The sequence below is a fragment of the Falco rusticolus genome, chromosome 6, assembly GCF_015220075.1.
Source record: "Falco rusticolus isolate bFalRus1 chromosome 6, bFalRus1.pri, whole genome shotgun sequence".
Classification (NCBI taxonomy): Eukaryota; Metazoa; Chordata; class Aves; order Falconiformes; family Falconidae; genus Falco; species Falco rusticolus.
Window position 1 is genome coordinate 83,761,269 of NC_051192.1, and position 25,027 is coordinate 83,786,295.

At 40.5% G+C, this 25,027-nt stretch overlaps 1 protein-coding gene across 1 annotated transcript in view; it reads right to left on the reverse strand.

The window, feature by feature from the left end:
* Nucleotides 1-1,681: 1,681 nt before the first annotated feature.
* Nucleotides 1,682-25,027, reverse strand: part of ME1 (malic enzyme 1) — a 185,098-nt gene continuing 161,752 nt past the window's right edge. The window contains exons 10-14 of the mRNA XM_037391683.1: nt 16,862-16,967; nt 14,279-14,421; nt 11,611-11,784; nt 4,278-4,376; nt 1,682-2,041 (exon numbers count right to left, since the gene is read on the reverse strand). Coding sequence (XP_037247580.1) covers nt 1,883-2,041; nt 4,278-4,376; nt 11,611-11,784; nt 14,279-14,421; nt 16,862-16,967 — 681 coding nt within the window. The 3' untranslated portion in view covers nt 1,682-1,882. The remainder of the gene's footprint in view (nt 2,042-4,277; nt 4,377-11,610; nt 11,785-14,278; nt 14,422-16,861; nt 16,968-25,027) is intronic.

Genomic DNA, 25,027 nt, shown 5'->3' on the forward strand with positions numbered 1-25,027 from the left:
GGGAGCAAGTGCCTCTCCTCTTTGTGAATTCAGGACCTGTGGTCTGCAGCTCTGGCAGAGCTGAGGGGCTGGACAAACAGTTAATTTTTTGGTTTTGCAGAGGTAATCACTATAGCATGATAAATGAAAATGTTCAAGTACACTTTGTTTCCAGAACTGTCCAGAAAGTATATTCACATTTTTCTGGGAGTGATAATTCTGTGACAACTGATAATCCTTTTTGTTTTGGTTTGGTTTTTTTGAACGTTGATGTATGAGCACAGATTCTACACAATCATGACTCAAACACAGTAAAATAATTTGCGTTCAGTCCTGTGGAGAAGTTGCCAAATAATAAACTTCTTCCTTTCAAGTGGCAAAACAAACTGGCTTAGAAGTAGGCCTTATCCGTAAGATTTCAACCAGAAGGAAACTGGAAGGGCAACAGTAGCATAGGTCAGAAGTTCTGTGCAGGAGAACAGTCAAACACTTGGGAGTTAGAGCTGTCTAAAGCTTTATTCTGAGCACAAGGTTTGTTCATTTTTTCTAAAGGAGGAAAACGCTGATAGTACCATCCAATCATGTATCCTCCTAAGGAAAACCACAGACTCATGACTTGTGTTTCTGGAAATGTTAATTATGAATCCAGAATAGTGCAGGTCATGAGTAGTATCCCTGGATGCTTCCGGTGAGGTTTGCAGAGGTAATCACTTTTTTTGTAGAAGAATAAGGGTCACTGTCGGGCATCACTGTTGATAACTGGTTGACAGATGAGAAAGGGTAAAAGAAGTTAGAATGTATCTTGAGTTGAAATTAGTGTGTAAATGAGCATAGTCAGCATGCTGAATTATTAATGAAGTTGTAAAAACTGAAGAATTGCTGAAGAAATTGAGGTAACCAGATCATTCAAATAGTAGTAAGGGAGATAGATAATAAATATTGAAGAATTAATAAAATGTGTTTTCTCTCCCCATAATGATGGACACTCTTCCTCATAACAATTAGTCATTTAGGAGACCTTAGCTGGGTGATTCAGGAGTTCTTTTTCAAAACTTTATCACATATGATGTGTTTCTAAAAATACATTGGTCTCGATACTACCGGAATTAATTTGGTTTAATACGTAAAAAACCTACCACTAGCCAGATAACTGATGTTTGTAAAAAAATACTTGGTCAAAAAGAAGCCTATTCCTAGCATTTTGGTGCGCCCTTGTGAAGAACACAGAGTCCAAGCACTTCCACGAACTTCGGGCCAAACAATTGCAGCATATCGGAACAGCAGTTATCTTGGTGGGGGAATGAAATCTCTGATCGTCACAGGACTTTAGCTTAGATAAGTAATGTAAAAATATTCTAATTAGACATAAACAAAAGGTTCTGCAGGTTCAGTTCTTGTTAGAAAATTTTCATTACTCCACACAGGAGTGACCAATAAGGCTTTTCTTTGGAGGAAAATGTTCTAACTTTACTGTTGTTTACAATTTTGTCGGTTTTTTAAAAAATCATTGCTTGACAATTTATGCAAATTACATTGTGACCTGTAATGGATTAAACAGTCATCACATGCATTTCTTAATTTTCCATGGTACCATTTGTCTACTTAAATTCTCATTGACAAAACTCAAGATAATGACCACTTACTTCAGTAACAAAGGGTAGGATAATCTCACTTAAAATATCCATCAACCAAACAACACAAATCTATTTCTCAGATTAGTTTTTATTTTCTGGTGTATAATTATTATGATTTCTTGATCTGAGTTTCTAACCAAATATTACAATTTAGAAAAAGTTTTCTGCATCTTAAAAAATTAGCTATTCTTAGGCTTCCTAGGCAGAAGTGTTCTGAACATTTTAATGCTTTTTAACTACTGATGGTTTGTTTCTTCTTCATTAAATATTTACAGTTTCACTTTCATGGCTTCTTCAGGCCAGGTGTAGGAGTCAGCTACAAAGCTGCTGTAATCGGTACTGTAAACCTGAGAGCGAATGAAGGCTTCTAGGTCCTTGGGCTGAGGGTAGGTGGAGGCCGTGTTATTCCTGTAGGCTTCTTCGGCGATCTAGAAGAATTAGATTAAAATCCTAATTACTACTGATAACTTTTTGAGTGCATTTAACAGGATTTTAAATGCCGTTTAAGTTTTTAATGCTGTAAAAAAGGAATTAGTTACAAAGCAAGGTAAGACTTCAACTTCTCTGGTGCTGACACCTATATTCCCACTGGATCCGGGCTAGTATACAGTGAGTAAGACTAGGAACAGGATGATGTTTGCGTTTAAGTGAGTCTGACTCATGCTAGTTTTGAACAGAATTAATGTCCTTGCTGTTACAAATACAGTGCTCCTCCTTGTCCAGTAATATCTGGGCTTTTGTTGTGCAGCAGTAGATAAAATATTCCACAAAACCCAAGCACTGAGATACAATTTCTGCTTTTCCATTATCAGGTTTCCCTGCTTTACCATCTCCATCCAAAGCCCTGTAAGAGAAGTGTGATTTGTTCAAAGGCTCCATGCTCCCTGCATATTAGTTTATTATTTGCTGTAGTTTGATAATATATTTCTTAAAGGTAAACTCATGAGAAAAAAATTAGTCCTACACTGTGCACAGGTTTCATTCTAGAAATGGTTGAGGGAGGAAATAAGAATATTTGCTTGCTTTCTCCTCACCCAGACCATGCCACACTGCATCAATTATGCGTTGTATAATTGCACATACACAATGTATAATAAGCACAAGTATAGCTGCAACAAAAATGAAGTTTAGAAGGGGTTGGAGCGCACTCAACGCATCAAAGTAGCCTCTCACATCTGAAGAACACCTGCTTGAGAAATGAGTATCTTTAGACTGGACAGTCATCTGTGAAACAAAAGAAGTTTGACAGGCTTGTTTTATGCAGCAGCACTCTTTGGAAAGATCTGCTTCAAACTGTATTTGTCAAACAGACAAATGCTCCTACTTTTGAATAAAAGGAAGACAATCTCCTTACTGATGTCTTCAGTTCTCTCTAAAATGTCAATGGTTTAGCTTGGTGAGAAGCTGAGACCTCAGATTAATGTATTTAGACTTCCTTTCTAGGATTAATCTGAAGCCCAACCTGATTTGACTGAGAAGCGCTTCAGGTGTTTATGGAAGAGTTTATCTTCAGGTCTGTATGCATAATCATCACGGTTGAATAAGGTGTGAATTTATACCCCGCATTTGGTTTTCAAAAAAATTTTGACCATATTCCTCCCCTGGAAAAGGCAGAGGCCATCTCTGAACCTCTTGTGCTATATGAGCCAGAATAGGTATTTGCAGGAATAGAATTTCAACAGAGATCGGGCAGAAAGAATCGTTTGGTAACATTTTTCCTTTTTTTGTATTTGCCAGATTTGTATTATGTCAAACACGCGGGCAGTTTGATTTTGCCTAAGGAATCTAGGTAACACTTTGGCATCTACAGAATGGAATTATTACTTGACTTGGAAGACAGGAATTCTGAAAAGGATTTTTTTTTTTTTTTCCTAATATACGGAATAATTAAACCAGGGAAACTGTTTCATGCATGAGGGCTCCTCGTTCTTCTTTCAAAAGAATATGCAGTAAGTGGAATTATTCACAGTAAGGTGACCAAAAGAGAAAACAATAATTGGAGCAAGAAAGGTCATAGAAGACCAGCAAAATAACCCCCTAAAATGCTGGGGAAAAAAACCCCCTAAAAATCAGAACAAGGGGAGAACTGGGATAAATTTATTATTTGAAAGCTTCCTTTTCTCTGCAGGGCAGCAAAATTTCTTGGGAAATTGCAGGTTTAGGTCAGTTACTGAAAAATCCATCTGCATCAGCTCTGTATTTGCCAGTAAAGACCAACCAACCGACCAACCTCTGACCCAAACTTGAGCCATAAACAAACAGCATCCCCCGCAGTTAGTTATTTTGATAGGGCAGAGTAAGGATGGGACAAAAGGGAATAGTGCCTGGACACAGGGTAACGTTTACTCTCTTGACAGGCAACTGATAATTATGAAGAGCCAAAAGCCTTCAGCTGTGCAGCTCGCGGGACCGTAAGCCTGGGGACTTGGTCCTACCTGGTGGACAGGACAGTTGGGGCTCTACAGACACAAACACTCCCTATAGTTCAGTATCTTTCCTTCTTGTTTTTGGATTACATTTACATTTTATGAATTTAAATTTCATTTTGAAAGCGCTACTTCTCCAAGACTGATTGACGTAAACCAACTTCAACTTCTGTAAAGGTTTTAGTTGATCAAATCAAACGCTCAATTACGTAGAGAGCATGGGAAGAAAATTACTCACCCTCACAGCAATTTTCAGTGACACGTGCTGAATAGTGACTAACGGAGGGTACAGACGACCTTCCTGTAAATTCTCCTCTGAAACTTGCTGAGCTATTACCTAGAAATAAAGAAGACATGCTTAACTTGAAATGCAGGTGCAGCTGTAACTTTATTAGACAGTGAACTCGCCTTAAGCAAAGAAATTGCTCTGCTTTGGCAATTCACACAGATACTGCTTAATCCACATAGGCAGCGTTTTTTACAACCACTCTTATCATTAGGAGTAGCTAAACAAGAGCTAGAAATTTAGGGAGTTATGCCCTTTTCTCAGACAGTTAAGACTTACTCAAGTCTTGAATAAATCCATGACACACATAAACTAGCAAATAGTTCACTGTGAGAAATAAAATCCAGCCATCAATTGTAGTTGGGTCAAAGACTTCTAAAATTAAAGAATCACTGGTTATGCTGAGAGTTGTCAAGTCATCCTGTGCAGAGAACAGAGCTGAAACCCTTCAGTGTAAAATGCTTCGAATAAAATTACTGGTGGCTGAGCAGGTTTGTGGCGTGTCCAGCTCACACATCTAGCCTGTATGAGATTGTAAAAGTAAGTATGGTCAACCGCAGAACAAAGTAAAATAAAATAAAGATTATCCAGGGTCTTTCAAAGCCCTGCTGATCACTGCAGTCAAGATTTAGAAACAGGAGGTCTAATGTTAAATTCTGGCTTGCTGGGACAGAAAAAAACATGTTGGTAGAAAATGCCTGTCCGCTGTACTTGAAGGCCACAGTGGGTCTGTCATCTCAACCATATCAAGTAACTGAAGAAGAAACTATTTTGCTCTCTGCTTGAGTTTTCACCATGCTGACCAGGGGAAACAAGGAACGATACAGAAGTTCTGATGCACGTCTGAGAGGAGCATCTCCTCTGTGGCTTGAATATTTTTGCTTGCTCTTCCTAGCAAGATTGGAAATGTTTTGTTGTCATTTCCAGCAACGAACAGACCAGGAAGGCATAGCAAGCTGGAGAAGTTGGTTTTTACTGTTTACTCATTGGCCATATGAAAAGCCTTCTATTACCATGAGGTGTGAGGAGATTCTCCGCAGAGTGAGGATAGACACTGCTTGCACTGTCTGTTACGGGCTTATTTCATGAGCTTCCTCTATTCCTGCAACAGGCACCTTTTAAGAAGCAAAGGGTCCCGGGGACGCCTTTGGGTCTAATGATATTTCTGCTGTCATTAGCTAAAATCTGTTTGTCATTTGGGGATCTGAAATAGAAAACAGCCTTTCACGGTCATCCAGGTTGGAATTCACTGAGCCTGAGAATCAGCTGATGCCAGTTCGCTAACTTGTGTTCTACTTTGTAATCTCTTCGGTGGACTCAAAAGTTTTTGTTTCTTTAACTGCCCACCTTTGTACCTTCTAGGGAGCTGCTAGTTAGAACCAAATCTAAATATCTTCTAAGCAAACTAAGCACAAAATTAATTTATTAAAAGTGGTCTGACCTTATGCAGTTTCTAATAGCTACCATCACTAACATTCTTTACTACATTTATCAAAACAAATTATTAAAAAACGTTAAGAGAGATTTGCCTCAGCAGAATCCAAATTTCTATTTTCTCTATCTTGCTTTAGGACAGAAAGGAAATTACTCTGGGGAGGGGAGGTCAGCTGCCCTTTGAATAGCTGGGAACATGCAATGGTCACAAGGAAAGGAGGTTCTTTGTACAGTGCAAGCTCGTACTTGTTAAGTCTGTTACAGTTTATAAGCAGTTTCCATGGATATTTAGTACATTAGGCTTGCTCCTGGGGTGTATCCTTCCATCTAGTTTTATCTGAAAGGAAACCAGTCCCCCTCTCCCCACAAGACCATGCCACACTGTGGACCAAGGTGGACTATGTAGGGACACCAGGGAGATGTGCTCCGGAAGACCATTCTGACGCAAAATAGAAGAGTGATGTAGAGGCACCCTTAATGTTCCAGTCAGGAGAAATGATACATCTTTGTGCAATTACAGCTTAGATAACAGAAGGTTAGAACCAAATCATGGACTGATCCAGGAGTGGACACTACCGCGTGATGTGACCTGTAGGGGTGCTCCGTGGATGGAAGGAAAACTCGGGTCTGGTTAGCATCTGGTGGAGGCAGGTATGAGCCATTAAGAGGTTCTGAAAACACCAGGAAGTCCAGCAAACACTGTGAAATGAAATTGTTAACAAGGCTCGAAGAGAAAGCAAGAAGTGCTCTTTTGAGGGAACATACTAGGAAGATACGTGAAATGGAGCACAAACTGCTTCCTGTTGCATGTGTGAAATAGGACTTGCATACGTTACGTGCAGACGACTAGGACTGCATCAGAAGAGATGCCTGGCTATCATCAACTCACCCCCTTTCTAGCAGAACTAGGTAAATAGGGTGAATTAAAGAGAAAACACCGTAGTAACTCCAGGTTCAAAGAGAACCAGCGTTCTCTTCTGCAATCTACCCAGCACACTGGTAGGTGTAGCAAGTTTTCCCATGCAGAGTGGGAATGCTAACAAGAGCAACAAGAGATTACACTCCTGTTGAGCATAAGAAGTAAAGGAAAAATACTTGTTTACATTTTAATCTGCTGTTGAGAAATACAACAGAGGCAAAAACACACTAGGGGGAGCTACGGCAATGTAAAATCTGGTTTCTCTTTCCATGATAGCAACTAGGTTATTTAAAAACGATATGCAGCCCTTTGATAAAACATTATGTACATCTGAACGTGTAAAAGAGGAGCTTACAACATGAGATTTCTGCTGTTAACAGTTTAATGGGGCTCTGAAGGAAAGATAAAATCTTAAGAAATCAACAGCAAGCAAGTTGCTGTTAGCGTAATGCATCACTGAAACAAAAAGGTTTAGGAGTAGAGTATTTTACATTTTGTGGTGGGGTTGATAGAAAGCAAGCCACCAAACGTTTTGGTAGTGCTCGAAGTCGGAAAGGGAGCAAGCTTAACTATATAGATGCCATGATATTCCTTCTGACATATCCTATGACAGCTTTAAAAACTATGCAAAAACACAGAAACAAGCATTTTCAAAGAGAATGACACCTTCTTCACGTGATCTCTGAAAAATATTCCTTGAGAACATCAGTTCAGTGGCAGGGGAAAAACAATTAATCAAGATTTGTAATTATTAAGAAAATAAGAGGCAATACAGAAAATAAAATTATATTAATGTATAAATCTACAAAGTAACACTGCTTTGAACAGTGTGCATTTTTGCTCCACCTGCTTCAAACAAGAATGGGATAGAATCATGAGGGGTATAAAGAATAACAAGGATGATCAAAAGGTTATTTTTTCTACAAGGAGATAAAATATAATAAAATGGACTTGGGAGGGAAAAAAAAAAAAAGACGACAAATAAAATACAAAAGGCAACTGAAGGTGAACGTTTGAACATTTCTTATGGCACTATAGGGAACCCAAATCATCAGAGAGTAGAAAATCATAAGAGAAAGTTTCTTTTTGCACAGAACTCATAATTAAATTGTGACGCTAATTGCCAATAGATGTTCAAATGTATAAACACGTTTAAAAAGCCACTAGGCTCGTTTATGAAAGAGAAATCCATACAGGGATAAAACTTCCAGTGCAGAAAGGCCATATAGTACAGGCTGCCAGCAGCTGAGAAGCCATTTCAGCAGAAGGATCACTCTGTATTTTCCCCCTTATTTATCCTCTTTTCCTCACTTCTGCTACTGATTGCTTTCACAGGAAGATACTGAGCTGTTTGGATCTTAGGTCCAACCCGGTATGGCTATTTTTATGTTTTAAATTTTAATTAAGCTTTTAATAGAAAAATTATCTAAGTCTTATTGCAGAACCTAAATGAAAGGCAGCCAAGACAGGAGAAATGCCATAAAGCAAATCGGGGCATCTTGGCTTTTGGAGGATGTATTCTCTGTAATGAAAAGATTTAACAGGATTATTTCTGGATTAATTTAACTGTATGTCACACATGCCAAAAATATTTCATTATTTCATAATTCTCTGTCCCTTTTGTTGTGTTTGTTAGGACTTAGAAGAATAGGTAATGTCCCTTGTCATCACAGAGCAATCGCCTACAATTAAGAGGTATTACAGCCCACAGTACCTTAGATTTATCGTCCAAAATCGAAGTTACATTCTATTTTACTTGGCAGGAAGAAAAGAACACTGAAATTAGAATTTATTGTAGTTACAGTATGTTATTTGTGACTTTTATCAGATTTAACAGGAGAGGTGAAGTGGCAAAGCAAGAAGACAGGAGGTGCAGGCATGCAGCCTGGGCTGCTTAATTTTTATACTTTCTTTTTTCAGGTAAGATACCACTACAGTCTGAGAAGGTCCCTCTGTCTAAAATGCATGTTTTGGGGCTTTAAATTTTGCAGCATCTTGAGTGCTTCCATCTCAAATGGAGAATACTAACCACTATTCTAAAACCCACATGAAACTATTTTGATTTTATCCTTCCATTAAAATAGCCAAGGAAACAAAACAAACGGCGCTTTTGCTTTTGCTTTGTACTGTAATTTCAGCTAAGGGCTTACGCAGCCCTTCCAGCCTTCACACCCCTGACACCTCTTCTGGCAAAGACTTCTCTGAAATCCATCAGTTGTCATCTTGCTTGGTAAGTGGCTGTAGCTCACCCAAGCCCCAGTCACACACTGCCTCCTCTCACACAAGCAAGGAGACCAGATGTGAATGCTCTTAGCTCCAGCCGTAAGGCAAGTAGCTATCCACTGAACTTGCTGCCAATAGAGAGCTTCTATGCAAGAAAAAAAAAAATAATACATTTTTACGTGTCAAACATTTCTAGGGATTTTACTAGAGGGAGGCAATTGTGTAGCAAAGCCTTTACCAAAAAACAGAAGAGTCAGGAGAGAACCTCTACCTCAAGAGAGAATTTAAAAGCTTCCCTGCAAATTCTGATACCATTTTACTTCCCTGACTGTTAAGTTTCTCTGTTCAGTTAAATTTCTTTGTTCAGAACAGATTTTGTTCTTAATAGACTGCCACTTGAAACACAGTTCAATCCACATATATGCCACCTTTCATCCATCAGCACTCTCTATATAGGAACCATTTCACCCAAACCAAAATGAAGCAACTTCTAGAATGAAATAAGACAACTGTTTAACACAGCAGTTTAGACCAGCAAGTGAGGATCACTGTATCCAACTGAAATTACAGGGGAGGATTTAAAAGGAGGATATAATTACCCAAAGACTTATGAGATGGATCATTGCCCTCCTAAGATGGTTAAAGCCAGTGGAGACAGTCTGGACTTTTTACTAATTTTAAAGATGGAAACTGTGAATGTCTGTCTTATAGAGGGCAAGCTGCTGGCAAACTTTTTTAAAGATGCCACAGTATGCACGTTAAAAAAACCTTCCAAAATCCAGCAAGAGCAGCATGCAAGTGCCCACCCTTTAAGAAAGCTTCATATGACAGGCTGCCAGTCATAGGATCATGTTGCCTATCAGTTGCCTCTGAGTGATTGTAAAGGACCATTTTTTTCCCTTTAATCCACGAAGAGGACACAAGAAGCAAGAATCTGGAATGCGATATCCCTTGGAGAAACTGCAAGAGTTGAGTCAGGCATTCTCACTTCTGCTAACTGGCATAGCTTTTATTTTTCCTTTTTTTTTTTTTTGTTTGTTTGTTTGTTTGTTTTTGGTAATTGTTCCACAATAGTTGCTAATTTCATTGCTTTAAGGCTTCCCCTGTGGGTTACCTACATTACCCATGTATTCCCAAGTGTACTTACACAGCTTCTTTGAAGATCAAGATGCTGCACTTTCATGAAGTTCTGTGGATGGTAATTGGTACGAACTGGACCGGGTAGAAATTACTACTGAAATGAACCTAGGTCAGTTAGAGTTAACTTAGTACACTGAGGGTAGCCTTCTTCCTTATTTCTGTACCCTTTAAAAAACCCAGAAAGCATCAGGCTTTTAACGACTGTGGATGGACATGGTCAGACCATCATGCACTGCTTAGGGCTTTCTAATCACTGAACCTGGGCTCCCTCTGAGCAGGATGAGCTTGGGAACACATTCTTGGGAGATAAGTAGCCAGCAGCTTCAGCAGGGATAACCTCCGTCACTCTGGATAGAAGGAAGCTGAGTCTATGAGGCTCATTATGTTGATCTTGGAGCCAGCCAAGAGCAGAACCAATGGAGGCAACGGAGGAGACAGGAACCCCAGGAAAGAGCAGGAAGAGGAGGAGAAGGAAAGGGTCAGAGCCAGGAGTGGTAAGGGTGCAATGGCACTATAGCAGATGGGGAGCAGAGATGATGGACCCAGAAAAGCACAGAAAATTACAATTTTATTAAGTGAGAAACAGCTACAGAAAGATGGACTTACCGTTTGGAGAGATTTTTTGTAAAACAAAACAAAACACGCTAAGCATTTGATTTTACTCACTGCTCGTAATTTATTTTGTTTGAATAAGGGATTCTAAAATAATAAGGGCCAGATTCTTCTTCCACATATGCTGAAGATGCAATCCTATGCATTTATGATATCGTAATATATGACAGTGGATGTCGGATTTTGAACAATCACTGGAAGTGGGTGGTGAACAGCTTCCAGAACCAAAAGTTTGCTCTGTTCATCTCTGGCCCACAGAGCGGAAATAAAGGAGGAGAGCTCACGTGTTGGATAGTGTCAGAACAAATCATAAAAAATTGCCTGAAGAAAGAAAAGAACCAGTGCAGAAAAGGACAGGAAAGAAAATGGGAAGAATAACATGGCAATTGTGGAGAACCATGGTGCAGGAAACCACAAGGCAACAAAGCCCTTTCCACTTGCTGTTGAAAGGGAGGTCCACAAAAAAACATGCCAAGAGCTTTACTCAAAACTAGCAAAAAGCTAAAAGGAACTAAAACAATTTTTGCAAGCAAAACACACACAAAAGTCACCCCAAAGCTACCACCTTCGAAATAGAATTCCTTTCAATCTAAAATCAAACCTATGTGCACATGTATGCAAACTGTACATACACGTATTCACCTGTGGTAACAAAGTACCGAAGTCCGTCTCGCTTGACAAGTGAAGTTTGTCAGATGACCCTTGGACCAAGTATTAACTATCTAAAAATAACTTGTTAATTTATAATTTTTATAATTATAAATTAGAGCTACATTATAAATTAGAATATAAATTAGAATTTATAAAAAACAACATACAACATACCTAGCAAATAAAGACCTTACACTGAAAGCACTATTTTTCCAATTTTAAAGATAAAGTTTAGCTATTTCAGTTTAATTGTTCATTATTACTAAGTTACTAAATTAAGGAATTAAATGATTTTTAATACAGTACCTCAGCGGTCGTGAGGAACACATCCTCGCCAATATGTTTCAGTCCACATGAAATAACGCCTAGGGCAACTCCTGGGAACACATAGGAATTGTTACCCTGTCCAGGATAGAGAGTTTGTCCGCTTGGAAGAGTGACAGGATCAAAAGGACTTCCACTGGCAAAAATGCCACGTCCCTAAATTGTAACGAGAAAGCCAAAGAAAGCACGTTAGTTGAGAGGATGCTGTTGAACTATTTCACACGTCCTTTTAAATATCTACCACGGTGGAAGCTGGGTTGCAGCTCTTTAGATGTCTTACGAGAGGGTGTTAGGGCTATTTGACTATGTTTCAAGAACATCAGGATGCTGATCCTAGAGGGCGATTCTCCGTGGCTATCTGATGTCAGACCATAATGGCTGCCTTGTTCAGGTAGGAGCCATCCATACAATCTAGAAGAGGAGAAACTGAAAGCCAGCTCTTATTATTCACTTTGTGTGTCCATGCCAGAAGAAGGGTACATGGGAAAAAGGTATACAGCTGGAGCTGTAAAACCCCAAGTGGACAACACTGGCATGGTAAAAATGGGTGATGCTACTGTATTATTTCCCCATCAACAGATCACCCACAAAAATAACACTAAGGCCACTAAATGTTGCATTTTTGGATGGGGCAGTTTCTGAGGAGCTGTGGGCAGGCAGAGCTCTCTGCTCCTCCCAATCTCTTCAACTCAGGCCCTTGCGCCCACCCCACAGCTCAACAGAATGGGGCAGAGCTTGCATCTCCCAGAAATGTCATCCCATGGTGCAACCTACAGCACAAGTTGGTGATGGGACCTCCTCTGCCAGGACCTTGTGGTTCCCCTCTTTGTGATATCCTGAGCAGGGTGAGGGCACATTGGCATGTGACCATCCGGTACTGATAAACCATAAGACTGTTTCCCAGCAGATTTTTGGGGAGTGCCGTGTAGCACTGTGGCTGACAGGGCCCAGGCACCCTGCCCCGACCAGTGCCAGGAGGCGGGATGGAAGAGCCAGCCTGTTTTGGGGACTTTGAGAATTTAGCTGTATTGGATACAAGTTACACCGTAACACTTGTCCTGAGGATGAGAGAACTGGCTCTTACTCAGTTGATACTGTAGTTCGTGGGGGACCTCTATACCTCTTCCCAGGACCCAAACAGAGGTGCAGCTCCACGCTGGCACACAGCACACATCAGGCAGCTGCAGGGAGGGACGGAGGCCTGAGGGGTGGCCCAGAAGTGCCAACAGGGCTCATGTTGGTAGAGGCTAAGAGGAATATTAGGCCTGGTATCATTCAGTAGCATGCGTGTTCAGAGTTGTCATATCATCGGAGTACCAAAAGATGGGCTGTCAGGGAGCTGCAAGTCCGACGGAGTCTCAGTGTTCCCCTGATGGGAGCAGATGCCAGCACCATCGAGTGCCGTTCCAGGGTGGCAGAAGAGACACCTCAGAGGTGACTCACTCTCAGCGCTACTTGTTCTCCCCTGGTTATTCCCGATACATGGGGAGAGAGAAGTAATTTCTACAGCAGGCAATGAGGTTTTGGACTCGGGAGGCGAGTGACACTGCGCAGGCTCCATGTCCGCAGCCCAGAGTCCCCTGGCTCTTGCCTTGCTGGGGAGGGAGCACCCTCAGATTTAAGCAGTGAATGTAGATGAGGAAGAAAAGCAGCTTTTATTTATGCTAGCATGCTGAAGTGATAAATGTCACTCTGAAATACTTCAGAGACATTTTGTATCAGAAGTATCTATGCCTATTTTAGAGAACTGGAAACGTGCATTTTAAAATATGCCACTGTTGCTATTCGGCTCTTCAGAAGAATACTGTGTTTGGTTTGGTGTCATGCAGTATTATCATGGAGGGATTATTATATGTTTTGGTGACAGATCAAATAACTTCAGTGCGTCTTTTGCTCTGCCTACCAGATGTCATTACTCGCTATAACCAACCCTTTACGTAGGCGGCTTCCCTGGCTCTTGCATTGCGCTGTAATTGTGCACCGGGGAATGCGCATGCTAAATTTGTCTTTTAAACGCTGTGAAACTGTCACTCAAACTGCCCTCGATTTGACAAGAAATCCAAACACAATCCGCTATGAAACACACACAGTCAAGTACTCATCCATTTCAAATTCTAGACTGAATTACAGAGCAATGTGTTCATTAGAACTTCTATAATACAGTAATAAATAAGCAAGCGCAGTTGTCTTAATTTTCCCTATGTTTCCATAATAGACATCTTTGTAAGGTGAGTTACCCCAGTTCTTAATAGAGAATTATTTTTAAAGTTTCTATCCTAAAGAGTATTTTAAAAATATCAAATGAAAGCACGCCACTGTGTGTCTATATTACACAAAGTGGTACTGTTCAAAAACAGGCATAAGGCTTTAATGATTGACAGTTACTGATGCTTCGGTTATAATAAACATTTTAAGTCTTGCCTGACACCAATAAAAGCTGTGCAATGTTTTTATGAGGGTGCAAGCATGTATTGACTTCAGTGAAATTGTCTTGATAAAATCTGAAAAACCTGTTACTTAACTCATTTTATCTACGCACAGAGACATGATTAGTACTTGCTACTCCACCCTCTGTCCTTCTCTCATTTTAAATTTTATTTCAGATTTACTTTTCACTACATATACTGAAGGGATGTTAAGCTTTGTTTACCTCTGTATATTTGTAACACTGCTCAGCAGTGCATTCTGCTTTGCTGGTGGGATTGCTGAGAGCAAAAATAATAGGATGTTTGTTTAAAGCAGCCATATCCTGAAGAATTTGTTTCGTAAAAGCACCACCAATTGCAGCAACTCCTAAAGAAAAACACACACATAACAAGCAGACAAATGAAATCAGTTCAAGGTAAGACATGCATGTCACCTTTAAAAGAACAGAGCTCTTTTTACTGCATACCTCCCTCTTTAAAATGGAGTTCAATCTTTTTCCTAACATAGTTAAAATGAAGTTTTGTACAAAAGATTTTGCAACAGTGAAACTTCAGTATTATCCCTAACATAAGACAGAACCCATTCACCACTGTATAGTTTGGTGAATTTCTCAATTACTTTTCTCAAGACCCTTTAAATAAAATAGAAATGTATCACCCAACCTGTAGGTAAGCCCAACAAGGAATAGATAGGTAGGTGCAACTCTGGCTCCTGATGGCTCATGCAACAGACTTGACAGTTTCTCCCAAATCCAGTGCGTCAGATTTGTTGGGGTTTTTTTCTGGCGTAATGAGTAAAGTTTCTGCCTTCCATAGGTCATCATTTTTTTTCATCTCCAGCCTCAGCTGATGAATAATCCCAATTTTGAGTCTAAGGCTTCCCTGACAGCAACAATTATTTTTTTTAATACATCCCTTTCCATCCCACCAGGGATGCTTTTCTGTTCTCCATACTGTCCACACTTACAAATGCTTTTCACAGGGACTAAATGCCCGTCTTGCCATATGAAAGTGTCTAACTTAGGTTGGATTCTGCTGCATGGCAGACACGTAGCCAGTATCACATCTTGGACCTCAGATGTTTCACAACCAAAAAGGGGTGTGTGTGATGTTTTTGAGATGCCAAGTACACCTGTCTTTCTGCCCAACCTACAAGAGCTGGCAAGCCAAGGATCAGTTTCTTGCTCTCCATATCTTCCGTGGAAAACAGGTAAACAGACCTTGCAGTAAAACTAAGGATCTTTATTTTCAGGGAGGCCCCTCTCACCTGGCTTGCAGACAAGGCAGCCTCCTCCCCAGTGCCTGGCACCCCACTCCCGCTTTCCACACTGCATCCCAGTTTCAAAAGCAGGGTTATAGACCTTAGTTTCTGGTTAATTCTGCAGTTGCCAAATGTTTAACGTCTTCTAAAACTGCTTCTGGACAGCCAATAGTAAGAACGACAGCTATCTTCAGATATAAAGTTAAAATAAAACACTCCGAACAATCTCACTGACTATCTCTTTTTTGTTATTCTTTTTAAAATTGCAATTTCTTATATTGGGTCAATCTAAAATAACTTTCCTTTGAGCCATCACAGGCAACGAAGTATACAAGAGGATTTGTTAAGACAGTCAAGTAAAACACTGGGAGGACTATCAACATATTTTCCTATGACTCCTGCTGTGCAGAGGAAGATACTGAATGACTAGACACCCAACCAAAAAAAACCCAGTATTAATTTTCATTGCTGTTTCTGTTGGAAAAGCCTTCATTATGCAGTACGGAAAGGAGAAAGTGACCTTGAGGGAAAGTGCCGCATAAGTTTATATATAAAAATGACACACAATAAACATACATATTTAATGACAGCAAATTATCCGTAAGCATCCACACACCTTTATGTAGACACATATCTCAGCTCAGTCAATCCATTCTTCTGTCCCACTAGCTTTTTCAGCCTTGTATTCTACTAAGTAAATACTCTAGACTACATGGTCTCTGTCTTGCAATCATATCTTTATGTAGCATAGAAAAAGAGAAGCTTCGTTTACCTCATTCATGATCATTGTCAAAAGCAGATTTTATTGAAGAAGGACCAAGATGAAAAGGTAGCTCTTAAAATAATTTTTTACTTAAAAAAAAAAAAAGAGGATAATTTTCACTGTGGCATTTCAGATTTTCCAGCATTTGAAGAATGATTTTACTAGCTAGATAGATTAATTTTCAAGTCTTAAATATTAGAAAAAAATGATTCAAGAGTACTTGCAGTTCACTCCTGAAACTGTCACTGAAATATAACAACCAAACTGCAGAGACTTGAGCAATCGTTTACTGAGATCATAATCCCACAGCTTTTGCAAAAGAAAAAGTGTTTGTAAAATCTGTGTTTTGGTCTGCACAAAGGACTGTTGGCTAAGGACCTAAATATGAGGGAAAAGAAGATTCAGATACAGCATGCTCATATTTGCATGCCTTATATACGCTCAGCTCCATTTTCTCAGTTTGTCTGAGGTTATTTGTATTACACCATCCACGTTAAATCAGAAGTAATTTAGGAAGGCGATCAGGTTCTCCATCAGATGTTTAACTAACTCAGATTATTCCCCCTGTAAAAAGGATGGCTTGGAGTGAAAGCAGTCTTACATGCTTGCATAGTTACTATTTGTTCAGTTGCTTAATAGGGTCCATTATGCACCTAGTGTTTTCTAAAAACACACAAAGGTAAACTCTCTTCAGAGGAACCTGATCTTGTCTTCAGACAGAGCCACATCCCCGTTTTTTTCCAACAAAGAATAAGGTCATTGCTTTAAAGTAAAAGAAATTACCTATTAGCACAGATGGTTTTATATCTTTAACAATATCTTCTAGATTTTTCATTTCACCATGTTCATGGGCAAAACGTTGTTTCTCAGATGTTAATGAGGCACGCCCCTGAGTAAGGAAAAAAAGGAAAAAATACTTATTACTAATGGAACCTAATATCCTGGGATAATCAGTTTACAAAGTATCTGGTTTAACATGTCCTATTTTCATTTCTACTTCTGTGTCTTAGCACCAAATAACACATTAGACAAAGTTACACTGCATACAGCTAACATGCTTAATAAAATTTAGGATTAATTCATTTCTCTAAGCAGTAGGTAAATTAAATTCAGTATTTTTACTTTAAATTTGTAACCGCTGTAGAAAACACTATATTAACAATTCTATGAAAGCATCATTAATTTCTTCTTTGAAGCATTCTTAAAGCTGTTTTACCTGTTAATATTTGGTCAAACGCTTGAAGTTAATAATGACAAAGTATAAGTGTATCTATATAGCAAACAGTACAGATGTGCCAGGGCGGGGAGTAGATTTGTAACTTAGCAAAATAAAAATAGTTTCTCCTAGCTTTTCCAGCTTTGCTCTTGTCTAAAAGTATAGAGACTATACGGGGGGGGGGGGGGGGGGAATATAGACTATAGGGAAGCCTATGTTTTGTTCCATATTTCTCATATTGAAGTCATTCATTCTTAAGGGCGGAATAAAAATAATTCTAACCAGATGTCTGGTGCACCGTTTTTGCATTAATAAAATTGACTCAGCTGTAAAACAACTTTCGTCTTGATCTACACCAGCAATTTCCACCCATCAATGCCCAACAAGGTTTCCAAATGGAATACGATAGATGCAGGAAAACCAGCTACAGAGTATCATTGACATCGACTGGGCTGCAAACAGGATTTGAGCTCAGTGTAAGTAACACGGAGTGCAGGGCAAGGAGTGGCCAGAAGCTGTGAAAATTCTATTAGTTGTCTAAATATGTGGACCTCCGCCTGTACACAGGCATCTGAGAATTTCAGCAAAAGAGTTTAAAATGCATGCACCTCCACCCCTCATTTTATTCTCTTGCCTGCCAAAAACATCACTACAAAGGCACTTTTCAAACACAGATCTAGAAGGTGGTGCCAGCCCCTCAAACATTTACAATTTCAGACAGCAAGAAGCAGATTATACAGATATATATAGGCAACTACATGAGGAAAATAGACTGCTAAATGTAATTTTGACCAGATAGCCAGAGCGAATACTTACCATCTCCCCAGCCACATCTTTTCCAGCTGATAAGATGAAAGTTTCCTTAATTTTAGCAAGTTAATTGAGACTATACTGAAGTACTGGAACAGAACTCATTCCACAATTCCACCAAAGTCTACGAACTTGACAATTTTGGCTCAAGTCTGTGCATACTATTGCATTCAAGCTGGAATTTGCATTTTTCCTTAATTTTAACAAAAATGAGAAACCTGATGCTACATTTCAGACCACAATTCTGTGATACGGCAGTATGTGGCTATCACAGAATCACAGCATGGTCAGGGTGGGAAGGGACCTCCAGAGATCATCTCATCCAGCCCCCTGCTAAAGCAGCTTCACCTACAGCAGGTCGCACAGTCACGTCCAGGCAGGTTTTGAATGTCTGCAGAGAAGGAGACCCCACAGCCTCTCTGGGCAGCCTGTCCCAGTGCTCTGCCACCATCAAAATGAAGTTCTTCCTCATATTCAGGTGGAACCTCTTGTGTTGCCGTTTGTGCCTGTTGCCCCTTGTCCTGTCCTGGGCACCACTGCAAGGAGCCTGGCCCCGTCCTCTGGACACTCGCCCTTAAGGTATCTGTAGACATTGACCAGATCCCCTCCCAGTCTTCTCCTCTCCAGGCTACACAGCCCCGTCTCTCTCAGCCTTTCCTCACAAGGGAGATGCTCCAGTCCCCTCACCATCTTCATAGCCCCCCGCTGGGCCCTCTCCAGCAGTTCCCTGTCTCCCGTGAACTGGGGAGCCCAGGACTGGACACAGCACTCCAGGTGTGGCCTCACCAGGGCAGAGCAGAGGGGGACGATAACCTCCCTCAAAACCTCCCTCGACCTGCTGGCCACGCTGCTCCTAATCCCCCCCAGCGTCCCATGGGCCTTCTTGGCCACCAGGACACACAGCTGGCTCGTGGGCAGCTTGCTGGCTATGCCAGTCCCACCACCGAAGCTCCTCTACTGGTCCTCGGAGAACCACCACAAGAGCTGGCAGGCAGACGGGCCATTTTTCCTTTCCAGCTGCAAGAGGAGCGCTTCCACCCGAGGGTCCCGGAGGAAGCCGCAAAAGGCTGTTTTGTGGTCGGGGCTGACTGAGCTGCTCTGCCTCACTGGGCACCAGCTCCTCTTGGCTCACCCATGATTACAAGGGATTTCCAGAGATTTATCCTCTTCTACAGATTTTCTTACATGACCAAAATACAGAGTTTTTAAATTAAGAGTGTTATGTCTGGATGTGCTTATACGGGCCTTAAGTGTTCTCCTAGAGCGATTAGCACGGAAATGCTGTGATATGGGTACCTGGTTGCCTCTGCGGGTAAAACGTGAAATCCTCAGCCTCAAGAGAATGTCGCAATAGTAACAATTTTTGGCATATTCATGCTCGAATCATTCCACTGTCGATACAGATTTTGAAGTCGGCCATCTCCCAGCACCCCAGCAGATGTCCCCACAGCCTACACGCACGGTTTCGATACATCTCATTTTAAAGAAGGAATTTTCCTTAGTATTTTCAGGGGGAAAATATGAAGTTTTCTTTTTAGTCATCAAAGAAAAAAAAAAGCATTTATGGCTTCCAGGCCAAAAGCTTCTTGCTAGGAGCAACTCTAAATATTATAATAACAGTAACTTTTCATTCTAAATGACTAAATGAAATCGAGATGCTCGATGGAGCCCGACTTGGAGGCAGGTTCCCTGGGGAGCCGGGAATGGGTGCCACGGGCCACCATCCGATCCCACGTTGCTGCTGCAGCTGGTTCCTTAAAAGCTTATCAGGCTGCTATTGAGGAAGCCAGTTTTTGATCTAGCCTTAACATCCAGCCTCCAGGAGACTGCCCTGGGCTACCAAGAAAAAAAAATCACCTCTAAGAGCTATGACCAGGTCATTCTTCAGGTTGCAGCACGCTGGTAGCTCTAAGTGCCTCCAGGATCTGCAGATCTGGGCAGATTTCTCCAGACAGGTGACCTCCGATTTTTTTCCACAGTGCATAACAGCTAAGAGCCCAGGCTGATATCTTAGTGAAGAAAAATGTTGATATTCTTTCGTTTCCATTTTTAATCAAAACACATAACCAAAGTCCTGCATGAACCAGTTATTTCTTTATACAGTTCTACACTTCATTGGCTTTTGAGGAGGTATTTTAATATTTTAAAAAGTAAGATCATGGCGGAGCTGTTAAAACACTTATTGATGCAACACCAAGGATTCAAAGCCCCATTTCCTACTGACATTGACGATCATCTCTCATTTAATTAGCTGCAAAGGTGTACTCAAACCGTAAGCTGCAACCCTTTCCAGGCAACTGGCTAGTGCTAGCCAGATGGGTCAGCTTAGGCCAGATTCCCTTCTGTCCCATCTTAATTTCTATCTGCCCTTAATTTTACACAGGGCATTCTACCATTCCAAAAACCAAAACCAACAACAAAAAAAAAACACACCAAAAAACCAACCCAAACGCAAATCCCAAACAATTTTACATTTATTTCTTTTTTCAGCTTTGGTCTGAATTAGCTTGATCCCATTAGTCAGAATGAATCACATCTCCAAGTAAATATTTTTCTAGTATATTAACTAAGAAAGAAATACTAAATTCTGTGGTTTAGCAAAAATAACAACAGCTATCTACACAGGGATTATTGCTTATAAAATAAATTATATGGTTAGGGTTTTTTTAATATATATTTTTAAATATACTGTCAGAAATGTATTTTAATTGTTAATTCAGTGATATTAAAGGAGATAACACAAGACCTCCCTAAGAACTGTGTCAGAGATTTCAAGGCCAGCCAGTTGATTTGATTACAAAACTCCAATAATTTACAGTACAGTGCTTTAGATAGTATTTTTTGTCCCCAAATTGGCAGATTCTTAAGTTCTGCTCTCCACAAAGTAGAGGAGCAGCAGCAAGAGCATGGCTAGCTTTCCTCCATGCCCTGCCAACAGGACAAGCAATGACTTGGAAGAAGGAAGAAACAATTCAGTTTCGTGCATGCTTAACCTCAGAGTAAGGGGTTGCCAGTCCGTTTAGTACAAGCTTCCAGACATCCGCCCCTGAATGCCTATAGGCGGAACAAGAAATCATGGAGGCTTTGTCAGTCAGCAGAGAGAAGAGGATGAGCCAAAGTGTAAAATCTCAATTCTGCATTTGTGTGGTTTTCTGTCTTATCTCCCTCCTGACACTGGAAAGATGCAAAGCGGATGGACCTGTCAGTGCAGAGCTGCTCTGACTAAAAGATCTTCCAAAAGTGCAGAGCCCATCTTCTGATGTTTCATTTCCAGCCCTGCCTTTTGTACTCTATCTGCTGCTAGGAAATGAGCTGTAGAGGATCAACACAAAGCAGCATAAATCAGACTCTGGTCTGGTCTGCTTGCACCTCCATAATCCTAAAATACTAACAGCATACAGCTCACTGATGTTTCCCTTCTTCTACTAGGAAAAGGAAAAAATTTAAATACTACATACTAAGAAAGAATTTGAATAAGCTCTGGGGTTCTGTGTATGAAGCTCTGAGTCTTTTAAGCAGAAACATCATCTTCAATAACATTCATATTTGTCTTCTAAGTCCACTGTCTCGCTCTTTCAACATTATTAAAAATTCATTTGTTCATGAAAAGGGCTCAGAAAAATCGGCAATCTAAAGACATGCCCCTTTCAGTACCCCAAGCCTCAATACAGACTCACTGTTTCAGTGAAGGATGTCAACGCTTGCCATGCAGGGGAGGAATTTTTCCAGGGTTTCCTACTAAAGGAGGTTATTGCACCGTTGTTCAAACAGCAGTATGAAGACTCAACTAGGCCAGACAGCAGCTGTCTTAAGTTGTAATATGTTTTCTATGATATATAACAAGCACCTCTCCTACATAAAACGACACTCCCCAAATCCAAAAAGAAAGTCTTTCATACTGAAATCCACTGATTAACTAGGAGTTGACGTGGTACCTATGCAGCTGTTCAGAGGGGAATATACAAACTCGATTAGAAGGAGAAAGGTAAAGTTAGAAAAAGAGGCCGTATATCCTTCTTGGTTTAACTTCCCAAACGTTTCAGCACCACAAGAAACAAATAAAAAAAAGCACCAACATTTCGTTATATGTTTTTGCAATCCTATCTATTCGTATAGTATTTCCTTATCTTTTATAGAATAAGTAATTTCCTAGGGGTATTACAGTAAGTACGCTGAATTAAAAAACAAACAAACAAACAAACAAAAACCCCAAAAAACCACACCGCCACCACCACCTCTCCCTCCCCCCCGCATACTAAACTTCCAGGAAGACAACCATGGCATCTTTAATAGATACTCAGGCTGCCTGAATAAACTATATAATACCCCTTCACTAGAAAGCTGAAGAATATTAAAAACATTCAAAAAAAGTATTAAACCTTAAGTCCAAAGACTCAGTGAAAATGTCAGAAATCACTTTGGAGGGGAGAAGTATTGCCTCTGTCACAGTATCATTTTGTACCAAGAAACCTATGGGATATTTTGGATTTGAACAAAAGAGAACAAAGCAACCTGAAAACAGATACATTGCTATATTAGAAGTCACCATGGTATCTCAGATGGAAAGTAATATGAGCTAAATTCTTTATTAGCAAATGAGTAACAATGCAGACTGTGTTAAGTCAGCAGATGAAGTACAGAGATAAAGTAACAATAGTAGCATTCTCTGATGGTGACATTATGTATGAAAGATCAGGCTATCCTAAAATGTCTATACACCCTAATGGATGGGAGTCATTTGTATTATATATTATTACTAGAAACAGAAAAACAGAGTCACTTGGACACCAGGACCTTTTAATTCAAGGAGAAAAAGGAAGTAAACAGGGCTCAGTAGTTTATAGTTTTATGAAAAACTGCTTGTATTTTGGATTTGAACTGAAAGCAGTTCTTAGTTTTAGGGAGGGTTCTTAAGCTTTTAGTTTCAGAGGCTGATCAGCAGCAGAAGAAGCAAAGACGACACTGGGATCAGGCTTTAAGCAAATGTACATCAGACTTTCCACAGAAAGTTACTCATATCATCACGTTATAGAACCAAATGGAGGCTCAGATAACAAACAAAATTGACCCATCAATAAAACCCTGAGAAAATTCATATAAAACAGCTGTAAAAACAGGAGACCAGGCTGCACAGCATATATGTATGTGGGATATTACAAAACAGGCAAATCTTACAAATACCACCAACATGAAGTCTAAACGCCATGGCCTGTTTGAGCTGGTCCTGCCGGGGCTGCCCACGAACCAGGGCTGAGGAGCAGAGCAGTCTTATGTCAGTGAGGAGAGAGAGACAGGACTGAGAGCTCTCCAAGATTTGCCCTTCCCATCAGCTGGGAGGCAGCTGAGAATAAGCCAGAGCACCCTGATGACTGCACTGTCCCACATTAGAGGCAGTGCTGGCACTCATCCCGTCTCACAACCAGGGAGGCACAATTCTATTTATATAAACACTTGCCTCCATTCAACTGTGTCAACTGCAGCTTATTTAAACAAGAGAACAGAGATCAGTAGAGAGACAAATTAATACATTCATCTCAGGTTCTTAAATACTGAAGACATGAGAACCACAGATGACATGAGAACTGTAGACCAAACAGCAAAGCAGTCCATTAGCAAGCAGAGCATTTCCAACTGCGAATGATTTGGTTCTGCTTGCGTTTTGCCTGTGAGCTCCCTATTGCAGTGTTAGGAGCAAACCAGACAAAAAAGTAGTTGTTAAAGCATCAGGGAAGAAGGGTGGAGAAAAGAATGTGGTTAAGAGTCATGGGAGAAGGTGGTGAAACCTCTCCTGACAAGGAGATGACCTCTACACGGCTTCTTACCTCTTGCATCACAAGTAAATACATGGTCTAAAGGCTGTTGAGGAGCCATCCGGAGGGCTCTAGGCAGGCACTAGGCAGACAGCGCTGGGAGCTGAGGGACCTGCCCGGGGAGTCCCACACAAGCGTGAAAGGGAAGGGACAGGAGAGGCACAGAGAGCGTGCTAGGAGGGGACAGGCCAGGCCTCCCACCCTAGCCAGAACTCCAGGAGAGTTTTGGTTATGAAGATCTGCAAAACGTGGGGGGAAAAAAAAATAAAATAAAAAGGTGGAGGTATGGGCATGGATTTACTGGTCAGGGTGTTACTTAAGCCCAAGGGCTTGCAGGTGACAGGCACTCCTGTGCTGCTACCTCCTGTGTACATTTTGGTTTAGGAACTGAAAAGCAGAGACATGCAAGCCCTTCCAAATCCCCACACCAAGGCCTTAATTGTAACGTGACTGTGCCTCGGGATCAGTCCCATCACCTAACACCTAAAGGTGAAGAGAGCAGATTAAAACCAGATAAGGCAACTTGGGCACAGAAGTAATAAATAGTTTGTTGCCAACTGTATGAAAAAGACATACTTTTGAGGAGATAATATCCTAATGGTTGGCAGTAAAACAGATGATTTAGGTAAGAAATGTAATTCTGGTGTTGACTTTAAAACACAGGTAGAAGATTAGGGCTGTTTAAGTCATGTAAAATTTATAAGATACCCTTTCCATGTAAATAAGCTCACATGGTTAACAGGTAGGACAAAATTTACAAATACAATTAGTTCAAGAAGGTAAGATCTGAAAAATAGAGCAAGTCAGGAACCTACAGACCATGAGAAACAAAACGAAGCAAAACAGTCAAATAATTTCAGTAACAGAGCATGAGCAAGAGAAATCATAAACCATCCAAATTAGGTCACCATATCATCAGTACATCTAATGCACATGGTGTCAAAGAGGAAACAGTTACATGCTAACAAATTTAACACCCCAATTTTTGGTGGTTTCTCTTTCAGAGAAAATAGTGTGAGCATTCCTTGAGCACACCCCACCTTTTGCCTTGTCTTCATTTGTTTACATGCATTACTGATGGAGTATAAGTAATGCCACAAGTGTTCAAAGACA